Source organism: Nicotiana tabacum, chromosome 4 (assembly GCF_000715075.1).
Source record: "Nicotiana tabacum cultivar K326 chromosome 4, ASM71507v2, whole genome shotgun sequence".
Lineage (NCBI taxonomy): Eukaryota > Viridiplantae > Streptophyta > Magnoliopsida > Solanales > Solanaceae > Nicotiana > Nicotiana tabacum.
Window position 1 is genome coordinate 88,504,236 of NC_134083.1, and position 14,636 is coordinate 88,518,871.

General features: G+C 34.9%; 2 protein-coding genes across 12 annotated transcripts; one reads left to right on the forward strand and one right to left on the reverse strand.

The window, feature by feature from the left end:
* The first annotated feature begins 1,189 nt into the window (after window positions 1-1,189).
* On the forward strand, window positions 1,190-3,941 carry LOC107807128 (omega-3 fatty acid desaturase, chloroplastic). Its single transcript, XM_016631446.2, has 8 exons — window positions 1,190-2,008; window positions 2,113-2,202; window positions 2,289-2,355; window positions 2,425-2,517; window positions 2,618-2,803; window positions 2,920-3,000; window positions 3,228-3,365; window positions 3,470-3,941. Exons 1-8 carry the CDS (start codon window positions 1,515-1,517, stop codon window positions 3,647-3,649), a joined length of 1,329 nt encoding a protein of 442 aa, XP_016486932.1. The 5' UTR covers window positions 1,190-1,514; the 3' UTR covers window positions 3,650-3,941.
* Window positions 3,942-5,526: 1,585 nt separating this feature from the next.
* On the reverse strand, window positions 5,527-13,644 carry LOC107807127 (N-(5'-phosphoribosyl)anthranilate isomerase 1, chloroplastic). Of its 11 annotated transcripts, none has more exons than XM_075252167.1 (7): window positions 13,274-13,594; window positions 10,234-10,368; window positions 8,216-8,293; window positions 7,661-7,717; window positions 6,928-7,131; window positions 6,520-6,760; window positions 5,527-5,986 (listed from the first exon to the last, which is right to left on the reverse strand). In XM_075252167.1, exons 3-7 carry the CDS (start codon window positions 8,223-8,225, stop codon window positions 5,761-5,763), a joined length of 738 nt encoding a protein of 245 aa, XP_075108268.1. In that variant the 5' UTR covers window positions 8,226-8,293; window positions 10,234-10,368; window positions 13,274-13,594; the 3' UTR covers window positions 5,527-5,760. The 11 variants fall into 11 exon arrangements, with proteins under 11 accessions (XP_075108268.1, XP_075108263.1, XP_075108262.1 ...); XM_075252162.1 differs by having other exon boundaries at window positions 6,520-6,683; window positions 6,761-7,131; XM_075252161.1 differs by having other exon boundaries at window positions 6,520-6,683; window positions 6,761-7,131; window positions 8,216-8,296.
* Window positions 13,645-14,636: the final 992 nt, after the last annotated feature.

A 14,636-nucleotide genomic window follows, 5' to 3' on the forward strand; every position in this document is an offset into this window, starting at 1 on the left:
TGACCCCTCTTTTCTTTTTGGAAATCTGGTGCCCACAATTGGCACAAAATCCCATTTAGGGGCTCCATAACTCCGTAATTATGGGACGGTACTAGGGTTGCATGGTGGTGAAGTATGTTAGCATTCAAGCACATTGTACCCTAAACAATCTATTTTAATGCTAGCGTTAATGACTAATTTTGCGGCTTGAATCGGTAACGTATAGGTCACATGAAATTAATTTTACTGTTGCTTCAAGATTTTCCTTCAAAAGGGCAACCCAATGCACGAAGCATTCCGTATTCACGCAAGATTCGGGAAATGTCCACATCCCAAAGGGGGTGTATGTAGGCAGTTGTTTTCACAGCTCGAACATGTGAGTTGTAGGTCACACAGAGAGTATAACTATTAATTACAATGACATATTTGTTCATCATAATGTAATTACAACGTAATTTTCAATTTATATTTAGTTCCATAAGCGTATTAATTATTTTAATTTAATTTACAGCTAGTTTTAAGAAAATAAATAAATAAATAATTTTTGTAGATCAACAAATAAATAATTTTTAATGTGTGCAAATATAATAAACATTAGAAATGAAAAAAGAATTTTAAAAGTCATATAATAACTACATTACGTCATTACTATGAATTTTTTTTTATTTTTCCTTGAAATTGAAGAGTGTAATTACTTATTTAATTATACTAAATTTTATGGTCAAATAAATATTACTTGAACTTACAAATATGCCAACCTGTATAACTAAGTTGGGTCACAAATCTAATTATGAAGTGGCCTTCCGGACCAGCCCTTAGGTTATGAGAATCATATATATGCTTATACTAAAAAGCTAAGGCGCCTACCTCTTACAGCCTCCTCGTGGGATATAAAAATCTACTGTGCGGAGGAAAATACTAGTACTAGTACTAATACACAATTGTAACAACTGGTCAACTAGTTTGATTTGTTTGAAGAAAAGGAAGAAAAAAAATTCTCGAGGAGAAACCTTTTTGTCAGTCAATGAAGAACTCAAAATACCAAACAATCCCACACGCTTAATAATTAGTGTGCAAATATAATTAAATAAATGAATAAAATATGGTCGACCCTTCAACTATACTTGCATAAAATTCACGTTCTTTTTACAGATTATCTGAATAGGAAAGGCGTAAGAAATATAGGCCTGCTCAACTATATATAATAATTAAGAAAGAAGAAGGTCCCAAACACAACCAGTTGGACCATGAAAAGATAAGGAAAAACAAGACAATCAACAAGCAACACAAGTTGAGGTTTTTGTAGCTCTAGTTGAAGCTTAGATTTCCCCTTGAGTTATCTTCACATATCTAATTCTCTCTCCACCCTACCTATAGCCTAAAAACCAACCAATACAAAAAACAAATAATTTATAACAAAGTACAAACACACATTTTTGAGATTTGTCCTAAACACCCTTTTTATATTTTCTCGTATTAGCATTATTTTTCCCAGATTCAGAGTTCAAGAAAATCTCTCTCCTTTTTATCCTTCAATGGCAAGTTGGGTTTTATCAGAATGTGGTCTTAGACCACTCCCAAGAATCTACCCAAAGCCTAGAACAGGGACAACCACTTTTGCCTCTCACATAAAGTTGAGAATTTCACGTACAGATCTGAGTGGTTCTTCAATTTCTTTGTCCAATATTAATAAAGAGAGGAATTGGGCATTAAGGGTAAGTGCACCACTTAGGATCCAAACTGTCGGAGAAGAGGGAAGTGAGAGAACAACAGATAATAATAATGGTGGTGAGTTTTTTGACCCAGGGACACCCCCACCATTTAAGTTGTCTGATATTAGGGCAGCTATTCCTAAGCATTGTTGGGTCAAGAATCCGTGGAAATCTATGAGTTATGTTGTGAGGGATGTTGCTATTGTATTTGGATTGGCAGCTGCGGCTGCTTATTTCAACAATTGGGTTGTTTGGCCTTTGTATTGGTTTGCTCAGAGTACTATGTTTTGGGCTCTCTTTGTTCTTGGTCATGATTGGTAATGCATCTTCTTGATATTTCATCAAAGTTTTGATTTTTATTGTTATTTGGAGCTTAATTTGGTGACCCCATTTTGGTTTTCTTTGTGAATTGTGTATGCAGTGGACATGGAAGTTTTTCAAATAACCACAAGTTGAATAGTGTTGTTGGACATATACTTCATTCTTCAATTCTTGTTCCTTACCATGGATGGTTTGTCTCTTTTCTTGAAAATTATTGAGATTTTTAAGAAGATTATTGTCTAATGTATGGTGTATTTTGTGGTGGATTGTTTTCAGGAGAATAAGCCATAGGACACATCACCAGAACCATGGACACGTTGAGAATGATGAGTCATGGCATCCTGTAAGTTTCAGCATTTTCTAAACACTATTTTATTTGCTTGTTTCATCCTCTGATTCTTTGCTTTCTCAGATACCCGAGAAGATTTACAATAGTTTGGATCTTGCCACAAAGAAATTAAGGTTCACTCTACCCTTTCCCTTGTTGGCATACCCTTTCTATCTGGTGAGTACTTCATAGTATCTTTTATATCCATAATAATTTTGAGTTATTAAGTTTGAATTGGCAAGAAAATTTTGACAGTTTCTTGAATTGGTAATTACAGTGGAGTAGAAGCCCTGGAAAGAAAGGGTCTCACTTTGATCCAAACAGTGATTTGTTTGTTCCAAGTGAGAAGAAAGATGTGATGACTTCAACTTTGTGTTGGACAGCAATGGCTGCATTGCTAGTGGGATTGTCCTTTGTAATGGGTCCTTTCCAAGTGCTTAAGCTCTATGGCATCCCCTATTGGGTTAGTCCATTTTTCAACCTTCCTTTGTTGACACTCATTTTTTCCCCCTTTTTGCCTAACTTTTTGTTTGTTCTTATTGGAGACTTATTATTTGGAATTCAATATTTTGAATGTAGGGCTTTGTCATGTGGCTTGACTTAGTTACCTACTTGCATCACCATGGTCATGATGATAAACTTCCTTGGTACAGAGGAGAGGTATATAAGTTTAATTAGAGTTAAAAATATTATATCTATGTTAATAACATATGTTCTGTCTTTTGAGATTCTTGATGCATAACTTGTCTAATCATGTCTTTTGAGAAATATTAGCTTCTTTATTATTTTATAAAGAAGCCGACTCCTACTTGGTTGGCATTGAGGCGTAGTAATTGTTGTTTTATTAACAAAAAGTTGGGAGTTGACAATTAAGATGTTTCAAACAGGAATGGAGTTATCTTAGAGGAGGGCTTACAACGCTTGATCGCGATTATGGATGGATTAACAACATCCACCATGACATAGGAACACATGTGATACATCATCTCTTCCCTCAAATCCCACACTATCATTTAGTGGAAGCAGTAAGTATCACAATATATATTAAAATGAGTTTTAACTTATATACATCGACAATATAAAGAAAGTAATGGTATTAACATGTATTGATTACTTTTTGAATTTTCAGACTGAAGCAGCTAAGCCAGTGCTAGGGAAGTATTATAAGGAGCCAAAGAAGTCAGGGCCTCTACCATTTTACTTGTTGGGAGTTCTCATAAAGAGTATGAAGCAGGATCACTATGTGAGTGACACTGGTGATATAGTATATTACCAAACTGATCCCCAACTCTCTGGGTCTCAGAAATAGAATCCTATAGTACAATTTAAAAGAAGGTGATTCTTTTTCACTAACACTATGGCCATTGGAAGACCTATTCAAGTTTGTAAACCACAACTATAGTAGCTCCCATTAAAGAATGGAGAAGGCATATAAAGTCTGTAGAAGAGCACAGTTTCAATTGTTGCCATATTGTAATAATTGAGTGGAGATAGAAATTGTCTTCAGGAACCTTATAAGCCTTTTGTGGGGTTGGCCAAGAAAGTATGTTATTTGTATTCTTGATTATGAAATGATTATAGAAAGATACTCTGTCCCACCATTCTTTTGCTGTACGTGGATCCATTAACATCACATTTGAAGGTTAACAGATATTTTTGCCCCAAGAAAGTGAAAGAGAAAAACGAAATTGATTTATAGTATGTTTGGCCAAGTTTCTTTTGAGGCAAAATCCTTTTCTTTTTTTTCTTTTTTTTGTCAAAAGTATTTTTTTTTCTAAAATTAAGGTGTTTACCCAAGCTTTTGAAAGAAAAAGTGCTTTTGAGGAGATCTAAAAACACTTTTTTTAAAAGCACTTTTGAGAAAAATACACTTAGAAGCAGTTTTTTAAAGCTTGGCCAAATACTAATTGCTGCTCAGAAGTGTTTTTTAAATTAATTAGCCAAACACAAATTGTTTCTTGCCAAAAGTATTTTTGAGAAAAACACTTTTGAAAAAAAACGCTTCTCAAAATAAGTTAATTTTTGCAGCTCGGCCAAACGGGCTATTAGACTAGCCAAAAGAAAATGAAGGGTGATTAAGTTGGGGAAAGAAGAAGGAAACAACAAAGGAATGTCACTTTCAATAAAAACGTTATAATCATTTTACATGTCATATTAAAACCCTTAAGCACCAGTAGCATGTTAATTTTAGCTGTAGTTGTTAATTGGTTGTTGTCAAGGTAGTCAATATCCACTCCCTATCATCCAAGTCATGTAAAAATGAGAGAAGTTTCACCCCCATATAGAAGTTGACGTCTTTATAATAACACAAGTTTGAGATGTAAAACAATTGACCGACAGTATGCTATGTCAAATTAGGAAAAGGAATTACAAGAGCCAAAATTGCAGTGATTTAACAATCTGTACCGAGGAATATACTTGTGGACTAGTTATACTATTAACTATTTTGGATGCCATTCCATGCACATATGCAACTGTTGAAATCCACTCCAGGAAATAGTTAATTCACTATGCGAGTGACACTGGGGATGCAGTTATTACTAGGTCGGATTTCCTTTTATAGAAATAAAGTCAACTAAGTTTAGGGAATATGTTAATAGTGTTCTTTAGAGGTTCTCAATGTGTAACTAATTTAATCATATCTTCTTCAATATCAGATCTATTGGTTTGTCCAGAATAACTAAAATATTCATAAAGATAAGCGGTATTATTGAGAGTTGATAATTAAGTAGTATCAAACATATAGTTATCTCGTAAGAGAATTCAAGCTTACAACACTTGATCACGGTTACAGATTGGGCTGTTAGGCAGGAGATACTTTATACTACCAACAATCAGACCATTGAAAGACTCATTCTGGCTTCGGCTAATCGAAAGTTCCTGTTAAAGAATGGGGGAAGGCATATAAATTGTGGAATAGCAGTTTCAGTTGTTGCCACATGATTGATATATTTTTCTTACACAATGTAATGTAGTAATAATTGATAGGAAGTAACAAAGTAGCTAAAATGCCTCTTCGGTTTGCCCAAGAAAGTTTAAGTATCACATATTTTATCACGCCATCATTGCCACAATAACGGGACTAAATTCATTAAGACAAGCCAATTAGGTGAAAAAAGGAATGAAACCTGCAATAGAATTTTACTTTATGAGTTCATTAGTTGTCGTCAACGTAGTCAATCCATCTTCTGTCAAACAAATCACGCTTATAGCCCATCAATTGAACTACACAAGGGAAGTTTTTTCTCCTACAAAGACATTGATGTTTTTCTAGTAACACAAACTTTATGTATCATGATATATTAGTTTTGGCCTACAATAATTAGTGCAATAAATTACAAGAGGACCAGCACCAACATTGCAGTTGATTTAAGAATCTGCACTGGGGAATTTGCCTCAATGGTAGCTAGTCAATATTAACTACAGCCGTACAGATTTCACTGCATTCATGAACGATAGTATCCGTGACTCATCCTTTTGGATGCCGTCCTGTCCGCATATGCCACTACTCACATCCACTCCATTGGGTTTAAGAGCAGAAAGAGCTTCACAAACATTCTCCGGGTTAATTCCTCCTGCCAAGAGCCACCCATGTTTGCTTCTAATTGGCGGCAGCTTAAACTGAGCCCAGTTGAATCCTTTGCCACTGCAAAAGTGAGCTACTACTTAGTATATGGAGAGCAAGTGAAAATTGGTAACTGGTGATTTTGCAAAAGTAAAATTCAGCTGCCTAGACCTAACTCATATCAATTGCAACATTCATCAGTTGTCATCTATAGAAAGCACATAGATAGGTAGATAACAAACTTTATTTCTTAATTTAGAGTCCACCACTTACTAAGACTTTGCTGAGAATTCAACTTCTCAAAAATTATCATTCTCCTCATTGCTACTATTCATATTCTTCTTCTAACTACAATGTCACTCTTAGTTGGTTGATTCCTTTTGCATCAGAAGACTCAGTTGCTTGGTCATGCTAAAGTTACAAAACAAGTTTGATTTGGTCTGAAAGAATTCAAGCAAGTTTAGCAATACCAACAGAAATAGAATTATGTCTTTGTTGATTAGCTAGATATCACCTGTCCTTTACATTATCCATGCAAAATAAACATAGTTGGAAAGAGACAGTGAATGATTTCATACGTAGCCATGACAGGTTTATGCAAGGAGAATCAATACCTGCCACCTTTTGCACTATCCACTAGAACCCAATCAACCAGAGAAGACTCCTCATCAGAAATATAGTTCAAAAGGCCTCCCTCTTCATTTGCATGAAGTACGTATATTACACGTTTTTCCCTGACCAAAACTGGAAAAGCATCTCGAGAACCATTTCCATGAAGCTGCTCAATTTGCAACATGTGGATTTTGAGGAATTGGAAACAAGAAATTAAAGATGGTGAAAATGACAGTTCCCCACCTGCACAAATTCAAGGTCTGCTGCATCAGAGGCTTTTAGTATTGTGTCAGCATTATCGTCTACAAACACCCCAACTGGCTCAGCTCCATATTCCCGTGCAACCTTGGAAATCTCTTTTGCAGTAGAAAGTGAAATAGAACGTTTTGAGTTAGGCCATATGATCATACCAATAAAATTGGCTCCAGCTTCTGCTGCAAGAGCAGCATCTCTAGCTGATGTAATTCCACACATTTTGACTAAAGTCCTACTTTTTATTTGCTCTGCTTGAGCCGAAACCCCTGCTGACTGATTTAAGGTGCACATCAATCTGTTCCTAGCAGAAGTCTTCAGTCGTGTCCTATTTGCAGAATATACTTCTACACTCAATAGACCTGTAAAAATGAAGATTTTGCAAAAGAATGATGACATCATTTTATACTTCAACCATAACTCTGAACCAGTTAAAAAGAATCTTAAGGAAATATCATAATAAGTTACTTTTAAAACACCTATCAAGTGCACATTTGCATCTTTCCACGTACCGGTAATAAGCAAAGGTCAGAAAGGAAAACTTTTCTACGTAAGATTAAAAAATCAAGAAAAATGAATCAGTGGAAAAGCAAGAGATCCAAAACCAACGCTTTAACTCCAGAATAATATATGGTGTAAGCTTCCTACCCCAGTACTTGTTGGCATCTCTCTTTTGCTTCTGTGAAAAATCTTAAAGGAGAAATAGAATAAGTAGTAGCTGTGGTGATCAATCATTGGCTTTCACATCACGTGGTTTCTTTAGAGATCACAAGTCCTGACTTATTATCTTCTTAAACTACGGATTATTTCTTAAAAGAGTTACTTTCTTTCTTCTTGTTTCGGGATACTATAAGTGCAAAGAATGCCCATGTGATCCAGACTTTCACTCACCTTGGCTTCTGCGAATGCCTATTACTCTTGGTTGAAGCTGAGTTCCCACGTTGAATACTGAAAAAGACAGAACTATGGCTTAGACTAAGTAAATAGTGAAATTAACCGACACGATGCTATATACTCTTATGACACTCATGCAAATTATTAAATAAAAAGGGCATTAGAATTGAAAGAAGTAGATCTTTGAGGACATTAAACAAATTTTAGCTGCCGAATAAGAGCTCAAGGAAAAAATAAATGGCATGTCTACTGGGCTTACTCTAGTTTCCTTGTTTGTATAGATATAGGAAGAGCTTTTAGGGTGATGATATGCAGATCCAAAGCTCTTTGGCACACTTATTTTCTGGTGCACACTGCACGGAGGAACACCCTACATCTCTTTAATCTAAAACCTATTAGTCTCTGGATGAGATGACACTTATATAGCTTGATAGTTTGGAGTTCTGGCTATTGCGTCTCATACACAGTGACACACCCCGTGTGCTCAGCCCTCTTAAGAAAGGTGTAAGTACTATGTATGAAGAAGGATAAGCAGAGAAGTTATTGAAGAACCTGAGAGCATCTTTTCTTCCTAATTCCGTTCTACCACTGTGCTATGCGCGAGAGAAGGAGAGATGCCGTAAAATAGTCCTGCTACTCATCAAATAAAAAAACAGGTCAAACAGAGGAATTGCAAACACGTTCTAATAACTAGACTAGTCATCCGATACTATCTATTAAACAAAAAAAACTCTTCAAAACTGGTAAGCACCTAAATGCAAAACCTGCAAAGAAACATACACCAACAAATCATGGATATATCAAGAACATTTCACTACATGATTGAATTCTAGAATAAGTACAAAACAAATACTCCCTCCATTTCAAAAATAATGAACCTATTTCCTTTTCAGTTAGTTTAAAAAAGAATGACCTCTTTCTAAATTTGGAAAGAATGTAGCTTTAAACTTCTCATTTTCCCTTAATAAGTTGATTTAAAGCCACAGAAATATCTATGGATTGTTTTGGACCACAGGTTTCAAAAGTCTTCTCTTTTTTCTTAAACTACGCGTCCGGTCAAATAGGTTCAAACAAATTGAAATGGAGGGAGTATAAACAAAGGATATCTTATGTCTGTTTGGAATCTAAATTCTTTACAGGAACGGAATAGAAGATTCAAATGTATGAGGCCATCAATAAGCCAAAATGGGTTTCCTATCTTTGAGTAATTCAAAAGGGTAATATCAAATGGAAGGGTCTGGTATATTTGGATGTCTGTAGAGTTCAATCCACTAGAAGTAATCTAATCGACCTCATACAATTGTGTCGGCTCACAGTACTTATGAAAATCACACTTTAGGAATCAAAACAGGTTTAGCCATTTAAACAAGCCATGATCCAACATACCCAAAATTTGTGTGAATCAAAAGGTTGCTTAAGACGAATAATGGGGAAATTTCTTTGCAGAAATACTAAGAAAGTAATAACTTGCTGTCAAAATTTCACTTAAATAGTGTTGGTCAAGGTTAAAAGGTTCAAGAAAGGCATAATATTCTGAAACAGTACCAATCAAAACACATTTAGATTATAGAGCAAATGATCAACCAAACGATTACAATCGGAATCAAACAACTGAAAGCTTAAACAAACAGGGAAGAAGGAGGTGAACATAGGAGATGAGAATAAAAGAAATTTCTATAACTTCTTGCCTACTTTTTCCTTCCAGTTTCTAGTTACTTATATTAACTCCCAGCACCTTCCTTGCCCTTCATGTAATTTGCCAGAGTCACAACAAAATCGGTTAGCTTCTTTGGCACAGTCCTCACACACATGCTCCTTCTTGACGCCTCTTTCTGGACATCTAGGTTGGCATCTTCCTTGTCCAACTCACCCTCCAGCTCAGTAGGCTCTGGGTGCACAACATTATCCGCTAAACAATAGGTGCCTAACCCCTCCAACATAATACTAAAATTCTTATGTGTCTATTTTTCTCCAAATTGTAACTGTACGAATTGCTACATATATCCCAAACCTTTCTCCTCCCTCCATTCATTGATAGCCATTCACCATAATAACTACTATTTGAATAACCAGTCAAATTTTAAAATGCTCTAATAATTGACAAAATAACCATTCATTAGCCACAAATTCTGCAATTACAACTTAAAATAGAGTACGCTGCTTTACCAAATACCTACGGCAACTAATTTACATCTTGATTCAAGTAGCCAAGTTGCAATCTAGAAGTTTTAACTATAATACAAACCACACAAAATAACAAAAAAGCACTTTCTCCCAAATTTCAGATCCAACTAAACAAGCAGAAAGAGATACACATTCAATGAAAACTTCCGCAGTAAAAAAGAGGAGACATGGAACGCACAAAATAACAGCTTCAAATGCACCATCCATAAGAAGATAATACATACATATCCTAATTGGATGAATGCAATTTGACAGTTACTTCAGAAATTTTAATTTTGAATTGCGTGAGAAATTCTATGAAATGCTTTTTTTAACTTCTGGAACGTGGCTTTTAGGGAATCAAATCACGCTAACGCAACAAAATAAACCGATTTAAAGTTGATTACCTTGGACTTGGAGTTGATATGTTCTTCAGCTGACAATTGGGGCTTTTGTTTCCTCATGGTTTGCTTCAAATTTCACCTTCAATTGCTTCAAATTCGTAGATTAGGGCTTCGATTTGCTTGGTATCTGCTTCAAATCTGGTCGCAGAACCATCAGATTTTGAAGTTGCTTTGAAACTCTAATTTGGAGTAGGAATTAGCGATTAACTCAGTTTTTTTTTTCTTTTTTTCCCTAACTAGTGTAGAACCCGCGCGGATAATTTGACAGAATATTAATCTTATAAAATTATGATCTAATATATCATATTATTTTAATAAATATTAGTTGTATTTTGCTATTTAATATAGTGTGCAGAAATGTAATAAAATCTATACAAATCAAAGAATACACATCATATAGTAATCAAATAAATTGTTTGTTCCTTATTTATTTTTATTATTAAATTAGCAAGTACTTAGTACTATACATTTACTAATGTGATTTTTTATTACCTTGTCAATTGGCTTAATATTTTGATACTACTTCTCTTTTAATATAACATAGATATATATTTTCTTACTCTGGAAATATTTTTCTTTTTAAACTTATGTTATACTGTTCAAAACTCTTCAATTGTCTAAATTGATTGATAATTTTTTTGAGTGTTATTTATTTATCTTTTATTTTAATTTATTAAAATATAAATATCATTAAATTATCTTTATCCCCCTCTTTTCGTACATTCTTTCATATTGTAATATTTGTTTAGTTTTCTCATTTTGTAGTTGTCACATCTCCTTTTTACGGGAAAAGGAGTTATTCCAAATTAAGTGACATTATTGAAATGGGATTAATTTATTTTTGATTTTAAGAGTCGCCACTTGGAATATTTATTTACGGTGTCCCAAGTCACCATTTATTCTAAATCCCAGATCAAGAAAAATTTTGACTCTGATAAAGTCTACAAAACACAGAAGATCGAGTAAGGAATTTTGTTAACCCGGGAGAAGGTGTGAGGCACTCCCGGATTCCATGGTTTTAGCACGGTCTCTTTACAATTAAACTCGACTTAATTATCCGATTATTACGTGTTCTAAACCTATGTGCATTTTACCCTTTTACCGCTTTTATTGTATATTTAAACCATTTTAGTGTTTATGGAATTACTTTAAAACAAGTTACGATGTCGTACACTTGTTGTTTTATACACATCGCAAATCATGCCACGTGAAACGCAACCGCAATTTACTACATGTTTTAATTTTATTGTTACTTTGAAGTTACGAGATCAAGGCAAGCGAGCGCACACTCGAATTTGGGATTAAGTGTCAAAGTTATGCCACGGGAACCGTACCCATAACCATGACAAATTGTTAATTAAAGCGCATCCAAAGCAACTAGCGATGTTCATAAGTTATTTTCCTAAACTAATTTAAGATTGTTGTGAGGTCAAGAGTTATGGATATAGAGTTGTGGGGAGTCAATAGCCCTTTAAATTATTAACAAGTTACTTTGAATTACCGAAGAATCATTGGAATTACTAGAATTGTTTCAATAGTTATCTGTGGCCACCCTTGATTTTTCATATTCATTTAACTATAACTCACTTAAGTTAATGAAGTCGGCAAATTAAAACAATACTTAGTAGTTACAGTATACTAAAGGAAACAAATAACTTACGAATTACTAAATCCAATCTTATTGCATTGTCAGTTCTTCTTACCATGAAAAGTAATATGGACCAGTTCATTGACTTTATCTTGAGCATGTCAGTCCGAATTAATTTGACTCAAACGTTCTCAAACAACTTCAGTGGCCCGATTATTGCCTCAAAAGTCTATATTCCATATTTACTCTATTCCTACAGTTTCCAAATTCTACCGTCATACTTTTAACACGATATACCAGGACAAACATGATATTCATATAAGCATAAAGACTATCATGACCATCTAAAACAAAATGTCATGTATTAACCAAGAACAAGATAAGCTTATGTAGTGTTTTGCGGGCTAGATTTCGGGGCTGATTTGTTGCGTTTTTTAGCTGGAGTTTCCAGCTAGTTTTCATGGATTTTCAGGTGGGTTTAAGGCTGATTTTCATGGCTTTGGGGGGCTGGTTTTGGGATGTTTTCAGGTGGAAAAGAGGCAGCGTTTTGGACTATTTTGCTCGCATCTAGTGGCTGCGTTTCTGCTGCTTGTTATGGCTAGATTTTGGAGTGGTTTAAGAACTGACTTTCATGGCTGAAAAATGGAGTTTTTGTGGCTGATTTTCAACAGTAACGCATCTGCTTTGGGGCTAATTTTGCAGCAACTATGGGGGTTGTGTTGTTGGTGTTAGAATGGAACTTTGTTGGATCGTTAACGTGCTGGACTGAAGAACAACTCATGGATCAGTTCAAACTTGACAGAATATTAACAAGACTAAAATGCGAAACTGTTCCTACGGACGAAGCCCAAATTCAAATTCACACCACCAATTCGTTACAGCACAATCATGACCTTCAAATTTATAGTAATAACCTCTTCAATTACATTTTAATAATTGATTACATAACTGAACTAGAATAGAAATGATGTTTGAACTCGTTGACAGTATCTTAACCTCAAATCTGCATACAATAGCTTAACAGCAGCATATGAACTACTCTTGGAGCCCATCTTTTGGCTTTGACATTACAAATCTAACCAATCAAAGGCTAGGTCCGCGAATTTAGGCCATATACACAGTAAACTAACTCCGTAACCACACAGGAATAATCTAAATAGGGACACAGCATATACTAGTTCTTATTAAATTGAGTTTCAACTTCAAACCAACATGTTATAGCAAATTCAATTAACTAACAACAGTGTCCTAATTGAGAGCATGAATCGAGTAATTCACATAAACATCTCATTTCGAGTTATTTCACTGTTTCAGTCAAATAGAGGCCAAATACACGTTCAGTACACAACAGAATCAGCAGATGTCATACTTGAACAAATAAGAAAAAACTAAATAGGAATTCAACAGTTTTCAATCATCTAATGAGAGCATAACACAAGGAAGTTGAGAACTGACCTAATTGAACAACGAAAACACGGAAACGAACCAAATGAAGGCAGGAATCAACTCAAGTGTGGCCCAGCAAACAACTCCAGCAGTAAACAGCAAACTCTAGAGCTCAATCAACCTAATTGAAAAACGAAAACACTTTGAAAAAATCAGAAAATGAAAGCAGATGAAGAGACTTTGCATCAGCTCTGCGATTCCCCTTTTGTTTTCAAATTTTGTATCTCAGATCTCAATTTGAATTTTCAAAATTGAATTCACTACTCCCAGCTATTTCGTGCGCTCGTGTATGTGTTTCTTTTTGGGGTGAATTAATGTGTGTCTATATCTGAAATCGGGCTTGAGGGGAAATGGGGATGTTTTTAATGAATGGGTGAATTAAGAAGCACTTCTTCCAAGATATTGCTACTGTAACCGCCCAAACCCCAATTAGTTGTAATGACATTTAACCCAACCCGCTAGGTAAGTCAATTACTAACTATCTGATTTCAATAAAATTAACGAAGTAATTAATTAAAAAAAATATCTAAAATCAATACTTTTCTCCAAGAACTGGTAGTATAAATTATGAGCTTCAAATAATAGAGTTTATAAATCGGGTATGAAATAAATACATCATCTGTTTGAAAAGTACATAAACAGAGTTTTATGAATCTAAGGCTACCATGAACAAGAGGCAGCTACAACCGGAATGCAGATACATCTTCAAATCTAACTCCCATCGAACACAACAACATCAACAGCCAACATCTGCACGCAAGGTGCAGAAGTATAGTATCAGTACAACCGACCCCATGTACTGAGTAAGTAACAAACCTAATCTTAGGTTGAAAGCAGTAACGAGCTTTTACCAAGGTCAGGTCCAAAACCAATAGTCCACAACAATATCCGAAAAACAAATCTCATAACAACAAACATGAGGCAGCACAATGAATAACTCAATAATAAAATGCTCAGTTTGTTCACAGTTCCGAAAAAATAAATATTTTTCTTTTCAAATATAATAGTATAACTCAATTCTTTTCACTAAAATCACCAAAATATGAGTAAGTCTGAAAACTATGATTTTTCCAAAATCCTTTCAATAATAAATAAGTTGTTTCATTTTTCCTTCCGGATAATCTGTGTAAAACAAATGCATCACTATGCCCATCTGTCAAAAATGTGTGAGAAATCATGAATGATGTGATGTTGTACAGCATGAGAAAAATACATCTCTATGCCTGTATGTCATGTGTGCATGCCAATGCGATGCAACTCAGTGATAAAATCATAAACAGCCCCTCGGGCAGAACATCACTCATATACAGCCCCTCGGGCAAACCTCACAGTCACTCGTGCCACTCGGGCATACCTCACAATCACTCATGCC

Coding starts and splice junctions, on each gene's coding strand:
- LOC107807127 (XM_075252163.1), bottom strand. Junction 7,132..7,660: donor AGGCATTCGCAGAAGCCAAG/GTGAGTGAAAGT, acceptor TCATTTTTACAG/GTCTATTGAGTGTAGAAGTA. Junction 5,987..6,519: donor GATAGTGCAAAAGGTGGCAG/GTATTGATTCTC, acceptor TCACTTTTGCAG/TGGCAAAGGATTCAACTGGG.
- LOC107807128 (XM_016631446.2), top strand. CDS start 1,515: ATGGCAAGTTGGGTTTTATCAGAATGTGGTCTTAGACCACTCCCAAGA. Junction 2,203..2,288: donor CTTGTTCCTTACCATGGATG/GTTTGTCTCTTT, acceptor GATTGTTTTCAG/GAGAATAAGCCATAGGACAC. Junction 3,366..3,469: donor ACTATCATTTAGTGGAAGCA/GTAAGTATCACA, acceptor TTGAATTTTCAG/ACTGAAGCAGCTAAGCCAGT.